General features: G+C 48.1%; 1 protein-coding gene across 3 annotated transcripts in view; it reads right to left on the minus strand.

Annotated features, from left to right (window-relative positions):
• CHKA (choline kinase alpha) overlaps window positions 1-9,523 on the minus strand; it is a 42,935-nt gene extending 33,412 nt beyond the window's left edge. The window contains exon 1 of one of the 3 annotated variants that reach the window (XM_074336831.1): window positions 8,912-9,523. In XM_074336831.1, the coding sequence (XP_074192932.1) occupies window positions 8,912-9,228 (317 nt within the window). In that variant the 5' untranslated portion in view covers window positions 9,229-9,523. The remainder of the gene's footprint in view (window positions 1-8,911) is intronic. The other 2 variants (XM_074336832.1, XM_019717496.2) reach the window with 2 other exon arrangements.
• Window positions 9,524-19,123: the final 9,600 nt, after the last annotated feature.

A 19,123-nucleotide genomic window follows, 5' to 3' on the forward strand; every position in this document is an offset into this window, starting at 1 on the left:
TCTTGTTTCCTGTATAATGATTCTCTTAATCAATTAAAAAAACCTGAATGTGTTTCCAACGGAAACAAATGTTTCCCAGATGTAAATAAAAGTCTTATTTAATAATTTTTTTTCAATAGCTTAAAAAAATGATGTCCCCAGTTAAGGAAGAGCAGAACGACAAAGACACCCAAGGTTCTGGGAAGCAAGCTGCAAAGCAGGTGGAAGGTGTGGAGACGGGAGCCAAGTAACTCGAACCTTTCTTCTCAGCTCAGGGCGCCTCACACGCTTGCTTATCAGAATCGCCCTGCCTTGTCCACTCACAGCCAGCAAGGGCTTCTGGCTCCACAGCCACAGGACAGGCATTAGTTAACAGCCCTCGTTCTCCTTCCTGTCACATACTCCTGAAAGCTCAGCCAACAGAGAGCAAACAGATGAGCTACTGTTCTAAGTTGTGTAACTGCATTCAAAGTTTATCCCCGTACTTCTAAAGAAGGAAGGAAGGAAGGAGGGCCAACCTTAGCTAGAAACAGGCCCACAACCTGGAAATCCTTCATCTCTTGTATTTTCTGTACTCAGTAGGCTTTAGTGGGAGGAAGTAAATGATTATTTTTTTGTGGCAATCAAAATAAATGAAGGTCACCGTCATAGATGACCCAAACTGTGAGAAATCCCCTAAAAAACGCCCGTTATCATTGAGCCAAATACAATGACTAGGAACAAGAAGATACGTTGGGAAGATATGCCACAGAAATGGTAGCAAAAATCCAACAACCCAATTTACGGTATAACTTATCAAAAATCCCCCAACTAGAACCCCAGGAACTCTCAAGGATTTCAACGAAGTCTGAAACTACAAACTTTATCATCTGGCAGAACAGCTTGATGATAAACAATACATGTCATAACTCAATTTAGGAGGCACAAGATACTTGCATAAGCAAAATACCAAATAAAATGAAATAACCCATTCAATGTACACATTCAACACATGTGAGCAACCCAGGGCAGGAAGGAAACTGGAGCGCAGTCACTGCTGGTGGGAAGTCTAACAGACGCCCTCCTGACCTGGCTGCGCGTGTGCGCTTCACTAACCCCACCCAGCTTCTCTTATACATGGCTAATCAGACATGAAAACAATCATTTCAATTTCTCTTGATATGCAGCCAATCAAGGATTACCTCACAGTTAAGAATCACTTGACTCATGAAATAAATGACAGCACATGCAGAACATAAAGGATATCTGAAAACACATACAAATCAAAACAAAGAACAACCCCAAACTGAAGGACCGACCGCTAACTAGCTCACACTAAAGAAAACGAGCTTGTGAAAATGGAGCCACACAGCACAGGGCTGCTTTTGTCATAGTCCAGGTCTACCTATGAGCCACAGGTGAAAAGGACCTTAAGTGACTGGGCATGATTTTCCAAACTCCACTAAGTTTGATCAATTTTGATGAAGCAACTAAAGTAGGCTGCTTTTAACATATACTAATTTGCTTGACTTTCAGATTTTATAATCCATGTTCCAAAAAAATCATGTTCACTTGGATCTGAAAGACCCCAAAAATAAAAAAGATAATTAGTTACCCAAATTCTATTATTCAAACATAACCACTTTGAACATTGTGGTGTATGTATGTGTATGTATATGTGTGTGTGTGTGTATGTATTTTTTTCTGTACTTTTCCTAAGCTTATTTTTCCTTTTGTTTCCATCAAAACCAGGATCATGACTATGATACTCTATAATGTTCCTTTTCCACTTATAATAATTTTTTTTTTTAAGGAGGGCAAAGCTCACAGTGACCCATGCAAGGATCAAACTGGCAACCTTGGTGCTACCAGCACCACGCTCTAACCAACTGAGCTAACCGGCCACTCCAAAAATGTGATTTTTAATCATGCACAGCATTTTTTCTTAAAGAGAGAGCAGGGTTTAACCACGCTGGAGATAATTGAGTTTTTTCCACTATTTTTTACTTCTATACAATTCTACAATATGTATAAACTGTATGCCAATCTTTATGCACAATCCGACGAGATCCTTTAGTTAAAGTTGGGTTTTCTGGGTCAAAGGACAGGGGAAAATAGTAAAATGCCACAGCCATACTTCAGGCATTAATTACCTGCCCACAAACTGTACACACACCCTACAGGAATTCTCAGGGTCCTTATTCACAATCGACAAACAGCTTAGGCCAAATCAGCTCTCATTAGTCAAATGGGGTCCCTGTAAAGCCCGAGCTCTCTGGAAAAATACTTAAGAACGCAGAACAGTGCTTGCCTCTCAGAAGGGGCTTGGGGTAGCCAGAGGTGGGAGAAAGACTTATTTTACAGCACACCTTTTCGAACCGTTTGAATTTTTAAACCAGTACACAGGTTACCTATTCAAAAAATGTTAAAACGAATAAAAATTGCTTCCAAGGCATACCAGGGAATGTTTTTAATTCTTAAAACAATCTTGATTTTTCTTAGTTTTACTTTCTCTTAAAAGAATAACAAAATTTTTCAGTAAATTGGGCTGCACTTAACTGAACCTTAACTGCAAATTTCCTTCCTCTAGTCACATAACAGACAATATTCTGGGCACTTTTCAGGACTTTCAAGCCCAGGCCTCCTCAGCCCTGAATTTCTTGATCTAGCCCTTTAAAAAGCCAGACTGTTTTTCATCCATACAAATCTAAATCACAACAAATGTGCTTCTTGGTGATTATTTTCCATCCTTCAACTTCAGAGAAAGTTCTAGATTTAGCCAACTTGATGTTTTTCTCCCCGCACTTGTCTTCCTCTACCAGCCCAATGCTCCAGGGCCTGCAACACAACCCTTTCCAACAGTGGATTATCTTAGGAAAGCATCTGGGGGAAATCTGCATGTTACTTACACCCAGGGCAAACCCTCAAAACCCCCAAATCAGCCAAGGTTCAACATTAATTAAGTTCCTCTTAACTCGCTACTAGATGACTACCAAACAGGTTACTCTAACATTTAGCACTCATTTCCAGACTTACTGGCAGACTGGAAATTTTTCAAAGAGGGAGAAGGAAAACAGACTTTTTTCCACTATGAGGAAATGAGGAAATACCCTTGACTTCACAGGCCGATCAGCTCACTGTTTACGCACAGCTGTACTTTACCTGGGAGGCCAGAGGTGGTAGGAATGCTCCCCACTGAATGAAACACAGCTAACAAAACCCAACTACCATGTGAGGAAGCAAAGGAAGGTGGATGCAGCCACCGGATGCGGGCTGTGAAAGGGATCCTGCCACCTCCCCACTTTCTAACACGCAGTCCTTCAGGACGGGACACCACGGCGGCGCTGAAACTCATCACTCCCTCTCCAGCCGCCATAATGCCACAGGGGAAAGACGTGATCCACAGCACACAGAGGAAACAAAGTCTGCGACACAAATCCTGCCACTGTTCACCCACCCTACCAAAAACACTGACTACTACCATCAGTGTTGGCTATGAAAACTATTGAACTCTGGTTGCTGTGAATAGTTCATAGACTGTAAATGTAACCCATGTGTAAAAGGAAGTCACAGCTGAATCGATGACGTCAGCCGCACCCCCTCAGCCCCAGGCAGCAGCAGAACGGCCTAGTAGACGTGATGTGTTCCAGCTGTATCATGTGACCCGCTGGAACACAGCAGCATCAGGAAGCTGGCATACGCAGTACGGTCCTGGGCACCTGGGCTTCTCGTACTCAGTCTGTAACAGGAAGCAGTTGGTAATTTTGCTGAAGAACAGTTTTAACTACAAGTTATAAGGCAAATGAATGTACAGGAGAGAGCCTCTGAGACAGCGTTTGTATTTGCATCTCAGAGGACTTCAATGTTTCCAACTCTTTATGCCACAGAAAATAACTGTTCAAGTTTTGGAGTAAAATCACTTTACTAGGTAGTGGTTTACTGTACAATATAGTTTTTATTTTAGCAACAGGTATTTAAATAGCTTTACAAATGGCTTGCCTCCTTCATTTATGGGCTCAGCAGGTCTTAAAGAGGTTATTGAATTCCTGTTTTATTCTACAGCCTTATAAGTAAGAACAATCCATGCTATAAAGATACAACTTAGTGGAGAGTCCAGTCCAACGTTTTGAAAGAGGACATTTCTAATGTCAATCATCTATATATTTTTTCCAATTTTTAAGTGGTAGAAAAATATGCATAACAAGTTCCCATCTTAACCATTTCGAGTGTACAGTTCAGTGACATTAAGTATTATGTTGGTGCAAAAGTAATTGCAGTTTTTGCAATTTTTTAACCTTTTAAACCTGTTACTCTTGCACCAACCTAATACATTCACGTTGTTGTGCAACTATCACCACCATCCATCTCCAGAATGCTTTTCTATCACGTAAAACTGAAACTGTACCCATTAAACGCGAACTCCCCATCCTTTTCTCCTCTGCCCCAGCCCTTGGCAATCATCAGTTTACCTTGTCCGTATGAATCTGACTACTCCAGGACCTCACAGAAGTCAATACAATATTTATCCTTCGGTGACTGGCTTATTTCACCTAGCGTAAGGTCCTCAAGGCTTATCCATGTGGTAGCACGTGGCAGAATCTCCTGTTTTAAGGCTGAATACTATTCCATTGTATGTAAATACCACATTTGCTTTCTCATTCATCCATCCAAAACATCTACAATTTTTAATCAGTTGGGAAAGGATTCGTATCTTGGTGAGTCAGCTCAATGCTCAGACAATAATTCCAAGAAAACTGCCTGCTCCAGACAAACTTTTAACACTAAGATTTCCATCTGCTAAATGAGGATGGAAAGTTAGTTACCTGGTCTGCACCTAACCAACTGTATTTTGCTGAAAAGCAAAAAAGCCACTGAAACCACTGCAAACTACCCACAGTAACACGGACACACACAGGACTAGGTCTCCCGAAGGCTCAGGGCCTGGACCCAGGAGTTTCAAGAGCATCATCTAAAAGTCAAAATGAGTAGAGAAAGAAAACTCACAACATAAACAGTACCTCAGCAGAAAAACAACCCTGAAGTCCAAAGGGCTGGACACAGAGAAAATAGAAGACAGCATAATATCAAACCAGCTACTGAATTTAGAGCACAAATGAAATAAGGAAAACAAAGATTTTTGTAAAATTTCTTCTAACCATCTAAAACAATGTAAAACCACCATAGCTCAGGTGAAAGAAAATAACACTTCAGTAAAATGACAGCATCAATATGTAGCCAGCAGGAATAGGTGGGTGCATTTGCTGGCTCCCCAGAAAGCTGCATGGCCTTGGGCAAATCAACGCACTACGCCTGGCGCCTGGTGCCTGTTTCCCTGCCGTAACATAATGTGCCTCATAGGGTTTTAAGTGAATAGTCCATGAGACCATGTCAGCTGCTCATTGTCAGCACCAACGCAAAGCGAAGGTTCCTCTTGAAGGGTACGCCAGATGGATGAAAGGGTAAAGCTCCATCTTCAGTCCTCTCCTCCAGGGTTTATCAACATCAGCGCTGCTGACGTTTGGGGCCCAATAATTCTTTGCTGAGGGAAGAGGGGGGTGCCGTCTTGTGCACTGGAGGATGTTTGGCAGTATCCCTGCGTTCCACCCTCCAGACACCAGTAGTACCACAACCAAATCATGCCAATCGAAAATTTGTCCAGAGATCACCAAACGTTCCTCAGAAAAGGTTCCTAAAATCCCATTTCAAGCCACTACCCTTAGCATCACTGAACAAAGCATGCTTCTGCCTGCTCTTCCCAACTGTGAGATCAGGGGTGCTCCCACTCCCTCCACAAAATGCTCCACATCCCTTCTAGCCCACACGGACCTCCCAGGCTTCACATTTTTATTAATTCATCATCCGCCTCTGTCTGGCCTGCTACAATACTCGACAGAAGGCGTGCCAGGAACAGTGAGATGTCTAAATATGTCACGAAAGGCATGGAGATTACAATCTCATTGTGGATGCAAAACAGACTCATGGAAAGCTAAAGACAAGGGCAGTCCCAGGGACAGTGCGATTTCCTGCCAGCTGATAGAGGGTGCCAGCTGAGACTGCGGAGCAGGCCAGGCGGGCAGCCAGGGCTCCGTGACGGGGGTGGGGCAGGGACGGACAAGGACCCGCAAAGAGAACATGGGCATCGGTGTCAGAGCCGAACAAACCAAGAGACTAACCTGAAGGAAAAAGAAAACAAAAAGCAAACCTCCTAGAACTAATAAGCAATTATAGCAAGGTTACAGGATACAAGGTCGATATATAAAAGTCAATCACTTCCCTATATCCCAGCAATGAACAAACAGAAATTGAAATGAAAAACAATTACCATTTATACCAGCAACAACAACAAAAATAAAATACTTAGGTATAACTAACAATATAGTATAAGATCTATATGAGGAAAACTATAAAACTAATGAAAGATACCCAAGAACTAAATAAATGTAGAGATATTCCATTGTCACGAATAGGAAGAGAATATTGTCAAGATGTCAGTTCTTCCTACTTGATCTATACAATCAATGCATCTCTCTGCAAGTTATTTCATGGGTATGAACAAACTGACTCTAAAGTTCACATAGAAGGCAAAAGACCCAACAAAGCCAACTCAATATTGAAGAATAACAAAGTCTGAGGACTGACCCTACCAGACTTCAAAACTGACTATAAAGTCACTGTAATCAATACAGTGTGGTACCGGCAGAAGAACAGCCAAACAGATCAATGGAACAGAATGCAGAGCCCAGACATAGACCTACATGAATATAGTTACCTGACGTTGACAAAAAGTAAAGGCAATTCAGTGGAGAAAGGACAGTCTTTTCAATAAATGACTCTGGAACAACTAGACAGACAGACACCCCCCCACACACACACACACACACAAATTCTAGACACAGGCTTTACACCCTTCACAAAAACCAACTCAAAATGGATCAGAGACCTAAATGTAAAATACAAAACGACTGGGGCGGCTGGTTAGCTCAGTTGGGTAGAGCGCAGTGTCCATAACACCAAGGTCGCCACTTGGATTCCCACATTGGTAAGTGAGTTGCGTCCTCCACAACTAGACTGAAAACGACTTGACTTGGAGCTCTGGGGCTGGAAAAAAAAGTTCCCCAATAAAAAGAAATAAATAAATAAAAATTAACATACCATATTTAAAAGTAAATAAATAAAATACAAAACTATTAAAACTAGAAGATAACATACGAGAAAATCTAGATGACCTGGGGTATGGCGATGACATTTTAGATATAACACCAAAGACAGTCCGTGAAAGAAATAATTGATGAGGTGGACTTCATTAAAATTTAAAACTTCTGCTCTGCAAAAGACACACTGTATCGAGAGAATAAGAAGACAAGCCACAAACTGGAAGAAAATATATCGACTATAGGACCTTTATCCAAAATATACAAAGAATTCTTACATTTCAACAGTAAGTAAACAACCTGATGAAAAAATGGGCAAAAGACCTAAATACACACGTCACCAAAGAAGATATACAGATGGCAAATAAGCACATGAAAAGTTGTTCAACATATGGGAATTGCAAATTAAAACGGCGAGAGGCCACCAGACTACCTGTTAGAATGGTCAAAATCCAGAACAGTGACGACACCAAATGTGGGCAAGGGTGTGGAGCAACAGGAACTCTCACTCACCGCTGGTGGGAACGCAAAACGGTGCAGCCACTTTGCAAGACAGCGTGGTGGTTTCTCACAAAACGAAACAAGCGCTTACGGTATGATTCAGCAATCGCACTCCGTCATAGTTACCCAAAGACGTTGCAAACTTATGTCTAACAAAAAGCAGCACATGGATGCTTCTAGCCAAAACTTGGAAACAACTAAGATGTGAATTAACGTTTTGGAGAGTTTCATTTTTAAAGAAATTTTATTAGGCAATTCAGGGATTATCTGAACACCTTCGTTTTTCTTTTCTCTGCTTCCTACCAACTAACTGCCTCTTGACTCTCACTGCTCATAAATATATCTGTAAGAGAGGTCAAGGCACAAAAAGGAAGTGAAGGCTCAGTTAATTTTGCTGCATTTAATTTTGCTGACTCCGGTGAAAGAACTGGGTACAGAAAAGGCATCAAATGACTGAAATTGAATTTGGGGATTATCGGTGGCAGCCAGCCAGCCAGTGGCTACAGTCTGCACTCAACCTGGTCAGCCATTTAAAAAAAAAATTAGCAGAAAAAGACAACACGTTTTTTTAAAGGTCTAAATAGCAGGACACACACTAAATGTTAAATGGTTAGCCCTTGGGAGACCAGGGGCGACAAAAATCAAGGGGGTCTTTATGTTTTCTTGTTAAGTGTGAACACGTACACACATAACATTTTTGGTAATTTAAGTTTACGATTACATTTTTTTTAACCTTAAAAGAAAGAGAGAGGAATGTTTTACGTTAGTTTTGGAGGCACACCTCCTAACTCTGGCTAGTAACACACCTACATGTCTGAGCAGTGTTAGTGGGGAATGAGCAAATGTTATCCCTTCGCCACTAACAAATACCTTTCAGAAAGGGAAAAAATCAAATCGTGGACTCGAGGAACTAGAAGTAAAAGTTACCAAGCGATTTTTTTTTTTTTTAAAGCCACCATAACACCGCCTTCTTCATTTAAGGCCCTAAACCGCAAAGGGACTTTCTAGACATATTTTAAGCTTCTGTAAAAAAAAAAAAAATGTAATTTGTAATGAACGGTATTGTTCTCCTTAGAAGAGACTTGTTTTCCCACGAAAACGAATTTTTCTTTCCCAAAAGCCTGCCTTTCGGAAGGTCTTAGGCGGCCCCGGGCCCCCTCCCCTCGCGGGACTTGGCTTGGGTTTCACCCGCGTTGAGGAAGGGGCTTTCGCCCGCGGAAGCGCCCCCGCCCGGCCGGCGTCACCTGACCGGCCAGCGGCTGGCCGCCTCCCCCTGCCCAGCCGCCTGCCCCGCCACCGACCTGATGACACTGATGCGAAACTGGTCCTCGCGAAGGCCCCGCCAGGCACCGGGCAGGAACTCCTTGCACCACAGGTAGGCCCTGCGCCGCGTTCGGGGCTCGGGCTGCTCCTCGGCCGGCGGCAGCGGCGGGGGCGGCGGCGGGGGCAACGCGAGCGGCGGCTGCCGGCCGCCCAGGGGCTTGGGCTCGAGGTTGCTGGCGGCGTCGCGTTGCTGCCCCACGCCGGGTGCCGGGGCCGCGCTGCTGCCGCCGCAACTCAGCAGCAGCCCGAGCGGCGAGGGCTCCGCCTCGCCCCCGTTGCAGAACTTGGTCTTCATGCCGGGCAGGCGTTCGAGGAGGCGCGGGCGGCCGCAGCGCGAGAGGGCGAGGCTCAGGGTCCGGCCGAGCGACCCCCTCACGGCGGCGGGGCGCGGAGGCCGCTAGTCGGTTTGCTCACCGGCCGGCCGGGGGCGTTAGCCGCGGTTGCGGGCGCGCTGGGACAGCACGGGCGGCAGTGGCGGCGCGGGAACAGCGGGCTGCAGTGGGCGGCGATAACGGCGGCGGCGGAGCTCTGCGGGCCGTGCTAGCGGGGCGCTCGCTCTATACCGCCGCCGCACGAGGAACGCCGCCCACGTCACAGCCCGCCCCCGCGCTCGCCGCTGATTGGCCGACCCGGCGCGTCACAACCGCCGCCCCCCATGCCACACCGCCTCCCCATTGGCTGCGGCACCGCCCCCACCCCGGGCGCTCTTGCCTCGGGGGGCGGGGTCGGAGCGGAGGGGCGGGGCGTCGAACTGGCTGCGGGGGCTGTTAGGATGGAGGGGAGCGAGCGAGGCACCAAGGTACCCCCGGTAGAGAGCGAGGCGGGTGGTGATGGCAGGGGTGTCAGGGGTTGCGGGGCGGCCCCTGAGCCTTGCGGGACCCCGGGCTTGGCTCTGGGGTCCGAAACTTTCCTTGGACTCCTCGGTGCCCCAGGATGTCAGAGGGGTGGGCCGGTGTAGGGGCCGGCAGGAAGCTTGTGCCTGGAGGCTGGCTTCTCTTTCCTCCTGAGCTTGGGGCGAGGCACCTCAGTCTGCACCACCGTGGGTGTGTGTTTATAACATTTCCCAGCTCCGGGCCAGCTCCGTGCAAGGCGCGGCCAGGCCCCGTCCAGTCCGTAGCTGGAGGAATGATTGTCCCTGGGTCTGAACCCAAGGCCCGAAAGTTCGAAGAGGCGACTGCGTTCCAGGCCGCACGACAGGCCCAGCGTTCTGAGGCCTCCTGCAGCCTCAGTTTCCCTGTCCGTGGTGCTGAGGACGCCCGGGCCTAGATGCTCTGGGCGGACGGGCGGCATCCCGCAGTGGGGCGGCCGCAGCTGCGGGTGACACTGGCCAAAGGTGAGTGCCACGGCGCTGCTGGCTTTGTGGACGCCGCCCCGCCCTCCTCCCCCACCCCCGCAGGGCAGGCGCGTGACTGTGACTAACGCACCTTTGCCCGCGGAGGGGAGCGAGCCCCCCCATTTGCCACACATCACCCTGTGTCACTCCTCTTTGATCCGGCCGCCCCATCCTTTCTGGAAGTAAGTGGAATACAAAAATACAGATCCTACTTTAAGGGACAAGAGGTTTCCCTGGCTGCTTAGGAAATTTAGCTCCTGGCGCACAGGAAATGGCTTCTGTGTGGGGATTTCACAGTCCGCAGGAAGCAAAAATCTTTTAGATACCGTGTTTCCCGGAAAATAAGACTGGATCTTATATTAATTTTTGCTCCAAAAGACGCATTAGTGCTTATGTTCAGGGGATGTCCTCCTGAAAAATCATGCTAGGGCTTATTTTCCTGTTAGGTCTTATTTTGGGGGAAACGCAGTAGTGTGTACTTGGCTGAACTTGCTCCAAGAAAAATGGTCTTATTGAACAAAAGGATTATAATGAAAGGGAGCCTTTGACAAGACAGCTGTGGAGGTGGGTCTAGACGTTGCACTGGAGGGAGTTGGGAGAGGCCCAGGCCCTTAGGAGGGAGGGAAGGTGGGAGCCCCATTGGATGTTTGAAAAGCTGAGATATCAAAGTCTCCAGTTAGGCCATTTAGATAAGGTCGCCAAGGACTTTGTCTAAAAATACCAGCTCGCAGGGAGGTGGGGCCTGTCTACTGCCTGCCCAGGTGTCAGGCCCTTTGTCCCACTGTCCCCTGGCAACAGCCTGGTAATCTCAGAGGAATGCCAAAAATCTGGCCAGGAAGAAGGGGCACTAGAAATAAGGGTTGGGCCTCTATCATTTGAAATAACTCTCTGGCATCTGCTGGGTTGGGCTGTTAGAACCCACGGATACCTTTAGGGGACTGCAGTTCCCTGTGGGAGTAAGAGATGTTGGAAAAGTGTTCTGTTCTTCCTTCTATTTAATAGATGTGGACACTGAGTACTGCAGAGGCTGAAGTCCCTTGGCTGAGAGGGGCAAGGCCGGTAGTGTCCTGGCTCCTTTGTGTGAAGGGCACTGTTTCCATAGAGATACAAAACTTCCCTCCCTGCCTTACAGTCCAGCGGAAGTCCTGAAGGTCTGGGCCCACCCCCAGTGCTGGGGCAAAACCACCAGGGCAGAGACTGGGGAATCTTGGTGTATAGTAATGCTAAAAAATTGGTTTTACATGAAAAAAGACTAATTCTGCCCTTAGAAGTGAGGGGAGCCTCCCCAGGGGGTGTTTGGGCAGGGCTTTGAAAGGCTGAGGTGGCATTTACCAGCCTGTCAAGAGCCCCCTGCTCTGTACCTCTGCCTGGATCATAATAGTAACTATTTTCAGAGTCAACAGTCACACAGTGGGTGCTCAGGAAAAGTGCCAGACATATACTATTTCTCCAAAAGGAAAAACCCTTAATGATAAATATGTTTAGGACCCTTAAGCTAGCAACCCCACTCCCAAGACTCTCTCCCAAGAAAAGAAATCACCAGAAGCAGAAAAGCCTCATGCAGAAAACTGTCCATTCCACGTTATCTCTAATTGGAGAAAGCTGGAAATAACCTACATGTTTGTTCAGAGCCCTGTGCTTGGTTATAGAGGATGATGGGTCCACATGTTGGTGTATCAGACAGGAGGTAAAGGTGGCCTGGTGGAGGTTGGTAGGAAGGGTTCATTTTCCACACATTTCTCAAGTACCAGGCTCCATAGGACTTGGCAGCACCGTGTCAATGAAAGAACGTGCAAACCTATAGAAAACTTTTACAAGAATTTATTTGAGCCAAAGTTTTAAGGACATGCCCAGAAACAAGATCTCAACAGATTGGGGAAAATGCTCCAGAGACCAGCATTCTACAACTCACTTTATACATTTAGAATCAAAGGCAAAAACCTAAGGAAGGTTATATAAAATCCATTGGTGGTAGATTAGGGAGGCGGGAGAAAGCAAAATGGGGAAATCTCTAGGATTGGGTAAGAAGCAAAACAGGAGAGGCACATACTTCTCTTACATGGGTGGGTACAGGATAGGTAACGTGTGACATTTCCGGCACATAGAGATGGAATGCGGGCAACAAGGTAACAATGAGCCGTTCCTGGGTCTTGTGCTCTGGTGCCGGCGGCTGTGCCTTCAAGGCCTCTGGGAAAGAAAATGACTGACAGTTCAAAGGTGTGTAATCCTCGGTGCATGAGAACAATGGACTCACTTAAGGTAAAACCTGACCTTTGCTAAGGAAGCTATCGGCCTGGACTCTCTGCCATGACCTGCTCCGTTAGGAATTTGTGATCAGGCCGTCCTGTGTGGTTACTTCCGGCCACTGAGCTTGTCAGGCCTGCGTGAGGCCCCCTGAGCTTGTCAGGTCTCCTTTGCTGCCCCCCACCTCACCCTGTTTCATTCACAACTGGATAGTGAGGAAAACAGCCATGCCTGCCTCCCGATCCCATCTGGAATAGTAGCACTGCCCCCGCACCGCCACCCTCGCCTCTCCCCTCCCCCTTCTTTACTTGTTTGTTGTGTATTGTCTGTCTCCCCACCAGACTAGAACCCCCAGGGAGTGGGGTCCTTGAGCACCTTGTTCTCTGCCACAGTGCCCAGCAGGCCCTGCTGTTTGGAGGCACTCAAGAAATGTTTGCTGAATGGATGGCTTTGGGCTGAACCTCAGTTTCTTCCACTGTAAGATGGGGGTTCCAATCCACAGGGCGCACGGTTGTGGTGAGGGCTGAATGAGAGGATGTGTGCAAAGCACGCCGTGAGCTGGCATTAGGTCATGAATAACGCACACACTGGTAGCAGCTCCGCAGGGAGACCATGTCCTGCAAGAAAATAATTCAAACTAGATCGCATGTTCCGATGGCCAGAAGGTCAGCATTTGGGCACAAGTGGAAAAGGCTTGGAGAGAAATTTGCTATGGCTGGTACCGACTGGTGCTGGGGAGGGGGCGGTTCATTACAAAATGTTTTCTTCTGGGACATAAGAAAAAAGTTTCCCAAAGCTCTTTGATTAATGCTAAACTCTGAGAGCAGTCACAGAGGGTGATGAGCCTTAGGAGGGGTGGGGGTAGGGATTGGGACGGTCCTGTCCAATCCCTGGCATTCCTGCAGACTGATTCCTTTGGTCTGGCCTGAGGGGATCCCCAGGGCCACTGGGTGGACCAGCGGCTTTCCCAGGGCACAGAGGGGTCCACCTATGAGCCCAGCCCTGGAAGGGCTTTGTGAGTCTGCCCCACTCCCCCACCCCCACCTGGTAGGAGCAGGCCCTGTGCCCAGCCCTTTACTGGCATCCAAGATCTTTGAACTTTCACAACCAGCAGGGAGGTGAGTGTAATTAGCACTTCATCTTCCACTTGAGAAGGCTGAACTCCACCAGGAGGTGAGACCATTTGTCCAAAGCAAGCAGTTATCAAGGGCAGAAAGGAGACCCACCCAGGACTCCTCCCTCTGAATGCAGGGGAGTCTCGCCCTTCGCACCGAAAGCACCTTTAGCCCACAGCGGGGTTCACTGGATGCTTGGCACAGTGGGGTTCACTGGAGGGCTGGAGCAGCAGAGCCCTGGCTGAGCTGTGCTCATGACCAAGCACTCCTACTTCAGTTCTGAGCTTTAAAATATTGATGTGAGCGCAGAGGCCAGTGGGCTGAAATCTACATGCTACAGCTTGGGTTACAGCCCCGCCCGCAGAGTGACAGTGGATCTGGGCCCTTCACGGAGTGCCCGGGTTTGGCCTCACCCCAGGACACTGTCATCTAACTAGAGACTGAGCAGGCGCAGCAGATTCCTGGAGGTCTCTGAGCCCTAGTGTGGTCTCATCCCATGGCCTCCTACCGTATACCCAGCCTCAGTGCCTCGGGGCCCCAGGTGGGGCTCAGGCTTCAGGGGGTTAATGAAAGCAGGTGACTTGAATGGCCACATTTCATGTCTGGTGGGTGGAAGGCACGGGTCCTCCCCCTTTTCAGGGACCCTGAGTATAGCATTAAGGTGAGACCCTGTCTTTGGCGCTTGTGCCTCAACCCACTGGGTGACCTTTGAGGAAGGAGTGAAGAAATAACATGGGGTCGCTATAGTCAAGCTGCTAAATTACTAAAATCCAGTAGGTGGAGGGACGAGGAAATCATTCTGTTCTTACTTTAACTAGCCTTTTCAGTTGTGCATCAACGCCTGGAGAGTTATATAAATCCTATATAACCCTCCGAAGGACTAACGAAAAAGTATTCACTATCCAGACCACGTGACACCCAGTATCCAGACCACCGGTCATCCAGAGGAACCGTCTCGGACCAATCCAGAGGCTAAGAAGGCAGGACTGATTCTTCTCAAGAATGTGGAATAAGTGTGAGGCTTGCGGCGAGATAATGAGACTGAGAGAGTCAAGCGGGTTGAGCAAAGTGAGTGCTTTATTCTGCGCCCCAGGCGAGGTTCACTGGTCTGCAGACGCGGGCAGTGAAGTCGTGTCCAGGGTAGAGGGAGGGAGGCATATATGCGATTTTTGGGGTGGGGGTTGGCTGAGTGAGGTGGCAGATGAGCAGGCACCCCCAGGGCAGATCGGACGCGAGCGCCTGCATCCGGAGCTGTTTATTGCACCAGGGTCTGCTGCCTTTTCTGGGAAACGCCAGGGGCGAGGAGGAGTCTGACTTGGCAGAGGGGTATTTTTGGCTCCTGGCTGCTTTGACCATGCCCGTAGCTGATCTACCAATAAGAACATTTGGCTTTTCTCTCTTCTTTGGAACACTCTGGGTATTACCTAATTGTGTTTCCAGTTTGTAAAGCCTAAGACTCTTGAGTGACTCTTTATCATTTTTAATTTTAGCGAAGCCTCCTGATTCATTTATGCTCGGTCAACATCTTGGACAAGCCACCTGCTTCTCAGCCAGATGGAGGTAGTGGTTCCTACCGTACAGGGTTGTTGGGGGGTGTCACTGAAACCCGCAGGAAAATCGCTGGGCACAGAGTCAGGGCCCCACCAAGGGTAGCTGTGTACTGACTCTTAGCTGAATTCTCGGAGGCCGGAACACAGCAGCCGTCGCCTGTTGTGAATAAGGGTGGCCCTGCAGCAACTCATCATAAGTGATACTGGGAGAGCCTGCAGCGAGTGCCTGCAGCGAGTGCCTGCAGCAGGTCTGGCGTTGCAGGGCCTCCCAGATGTCTAACAGGGACTGAGGCCTTTTCTATTCTTTCAGGTTCCTGGCACTTTCAAAAATGAAGAAATACCTCAACAGGATTATAAAAACGGGGGCGTATTTGAAACACTTACATTGAACAAATTGATGCTTTTAACATACATCCATATGGTCCCAAAGAAGATGATTTTACTGTTCACAGGCTAATAGAAAAGGGGTATGGTGTGAGGAACATCTTTCAAGTCTGACCATGTGTGTGTGACAATCTGATTATCCTTATTTAGAGATGACACCAAAAATCAAAATCCGAAGGCCCTGGGGCCCCCATGGTACACCCTGGGCAATGCACGTCCATCTACTAGAAGTGGCCCCTCGGGCCCCTAGCGTGCATTTCCTGTGTCCCCACAGTCTATTTTTTAAAACATACCATCCAAACTCACTTTCCAAATTTGGTGAAAACCTGCCCTGTGGTTTTGCACCCTCCATGAATTACTTTTGTAATAAATTTATTTTTGAAAAGATCCCAGTTATGATGGAAGTCACACCGTGGGGGTGAGACTTACGGGCTAGGGGTCAGGAGTCCTTGGTTCAGGCACTGAACCCCTCTGGGCTCCTTGCTTCTCAGTCATCCCTGGGCCCTGCAGGCTTGACTTGCACCAGGTGGCCTCAGGGTGGCTCTCTTTTCTGCAGGAGAACGACCAGCAGGACCCCTTGCAGGTGGGTAAACTGAGGCCTAGACCCACACCAGAGTGAGTGGCTCTGCTTACCCAGGATGCCTTGGCTGCCGCGGGGCCATCCCCACTCCCCGTTCTCCAAACCCAGGGGCTGCTCCTACTTCAGGGAGGGTCTCTCCTCCTAGGGTCACTTCCTGTCCCTGGCCTGGATGCCATGGGGAGCTGGCAGCCTCGCACCCCACTCTTCCTGAAGGTGCCAGTGGGGACCCTCTGTGTGACCTTGGCTGGTCCCAGAACTTCTAAGAACGCCATCTAACGGGCAGAGAGAGAAGAGCGGAGGCAGGGAGGTTACAAGGGGAATGATGGGAAAGGGGGAGGCCACCGTAGGAGATCCTCTAGGTCCTGGGAGGCTGCCGCCTGACCACCCCCCAACCGTCCCCCCACATCTGGGGCTAAGGAATCCAGGCCGACAGGATTCCACCTCCTCTCCCCACTCAGTGATCAGAGCTGGCTCAGGGCAAGGGGCAGATGGGGGAGGGGAGAGGAAGGGGAAGATGGGGAGGTGGGCAGAGCCTACTCAGATGGTCCAGGGGCCCTGACCTCCCTCAGCTGCAGGGCCACTGTGCAGCATCCCCGCTTGACCAACCTCCACCATGGGCCTCCATGCTCTACAAGTTTGTCCCCACCACCTACCTGTTGGGACCTGGTGGGGGTCGCCCCCCAAATGTTCTGTTGGGAGCAGCTGAAGGCTTTAGTTTTCCCTCGACAGGCTTGATGAAGCTGCTTTTGGAGTTAGAGCTTATACTTGCAATGGGAATAACAAGGAACCACCTGAGGCGGCCAGCGGCCAGTGACCGGGCAAGGTTTCCCATTCCCTGAGGCAGGACTAATCAGCAGCTCCCCCCACCCCTGCAAAGTCAGAGCCGAAGGCCAAGGACCCATGCAGCCCTCCCCCAAAGCTCCGTGCCCTTGGGGCTCAGGCTGTGAGCCCCCCACCCTCTCCTTTCCTGGCCGCCTCCATCTACTGCCCTCAGTCCCTCTCCCTCCTTCAGTGCCGGCTTGTCTTAGGTGCTTAACGAACGTTTAAGTGAATGAATGGACTGAGGTTGTGGCACCCTGTGGCCTGAGTTCTAATCCCAGTTCCACCACTTATTTGCTGTTAGGCACTGCACAGGTGATTATTCTCTCTGTGCCTCTGTTCCTTGCCTGTAAGATGGAAAATATGAGTCCCTACCTCAGATGGTTGTTAGAAGGATTTTTTGAACACCAAAATTCAACCCAGTAATATTGTAGATCTAATTAGCTTTCTTAAGCGATTTGAGTCACTATAGACAACGAAAAAATCAGAGTGGGGTGAAACATAAGGAAAATGATTGTATTTTACTTTAGCCAGGGAATTTAACTTTAGAACTATTCAGTAGTGCCTCAGTGCCTGGAGATATAGAAATCTGTGAATGAAGAGGGCAACATAGTGTACCTGACAAGCTCAGGGGGCCACACGCAGGCCTGACAAGCTCAGTGGCCGGAAGTAACCACACAGGACGGCCTGATCACAAATTCCTAACGGAGCAGGTCATGGCAGAGAGTCCAGGCCGATAGCTTCCTTAGCAAAGGTCAGGCTTTACCTTAAGTGAGTCCATTGTTCTCATGCACCGAGGATTACACACCTTTGAACTGTCAGTCATTTTCTTTCCCAGATGCCTTGAAGGCACAGCCGCCGGCACCAGAGCACAAGACCCAGGAACCGCTCATTGTTACCTTGTTGCTCGCATTCCATCTCTATGTGCCGGAAATGTCACACGTTACCTATCCTGTACCCACCCATGTAAGAGAAGTATGTGCCTCTCCTGTTTTGCTTCTTACCCAATTCTAGAAATTTCCCGTTTTGCTTTCTCCTGCCTCCCTAACCTAGCACCAATGGATTTCATGTAACCCTCCTTACATTTCCCCCTTTGATTCTAATGTATAAAATGAGCTGCAAAACTGCCATCTCCAGAGCATTTACTCAGTCTGCTGACATCTTGCTTCTGGGCAGGTCCTCAAAAATTTGGCTCAAATAAATTCTTACAAAAGTTTGTGTACATAGAGAATATAGTCAATAATATTGTAAGAATTATGTACAGTGTCCGATGGGTACTAGACTTATTGGGGTGATCACTTTCTGAGGTACATAAATGTCTAATCACTATGTTGTTTTGTACCCCTGAAACTAATATAATATTGTATGTCAACTGTAATAGAAAAATAAAAGAAAAATTTAGGTTTAGACATCCTTTCACCAACAAATCCTACACATGACCCCCTGAAGAATTTAGGAACGGATGTCCAGGCCAGCAGGCATCTAGAGGAACCATCTCGGGCCAATCCACAGGCTAAGAAGACAGGACTGATTCTTCGCACGAATGTACTTTTTACCATAGAAACTCTCAACTTTTCTTCGGAAAACCCTGGAGCTGCCTGGTAGTGTTTCCCGAGTTGCAGTTTCCTTAAGACTCTTGAATGTAACCTTGTCGTTTAATTCTGGTGAATCTCCTGATTCATTCATGCTCAGTCGACAGATTCCTGATCAGGCAGTATCCCATCTGGCAACTAGAAAGGAGATCCAATGAGCTGTACAAAATGGGAGGTTTTTTATAGGCAGAAAGAAGTTGGGGCCAAGAAGTTAAAAGAGTGGGTTATTTCAGGCAGGGGTTCTTCTCAGGCAGATGACCTCACTAGAGCTGATCAGGAAATTTCAGGTTGATTGCTTAAAAATTACATTCCAGAGAGAGGCTGAAACTGCACTTAGGTTAGTTATTAAGTTTTGGTTTGGTGACGTGGCTTAGCAAAAGTGACTGTTTGGCTTTTTTTTTTTTAAATAGATTAGTTGAGCGAAGTCAACGGCAATAGTTCCAAGGTGCCTGGGTCCCTGGATCACCACATGGAAGGCGACCTGCCCACCACATGATGGGACAAAGATATGAACAGAAGTCATACATGTCCCTGCAGGCTCCAGACATGAAATATCTGGGGTGCCTTCCCCAC

Source organism: Rhinolophus sinicus, linkage group LG06, assembly GCF_036562045.2.
Source record: "Rhinolophus sinicus isolate RSC01 linkage group LG06, ASM3656204v1, whole genome shotgun sequence".
Lineage (NCBI taxonomy): Eukaryota > Metazoa > Chordata > Mammalia > Chiroptera > Rhinolophidae > Rhinolophus > Rhinolophus sinicus.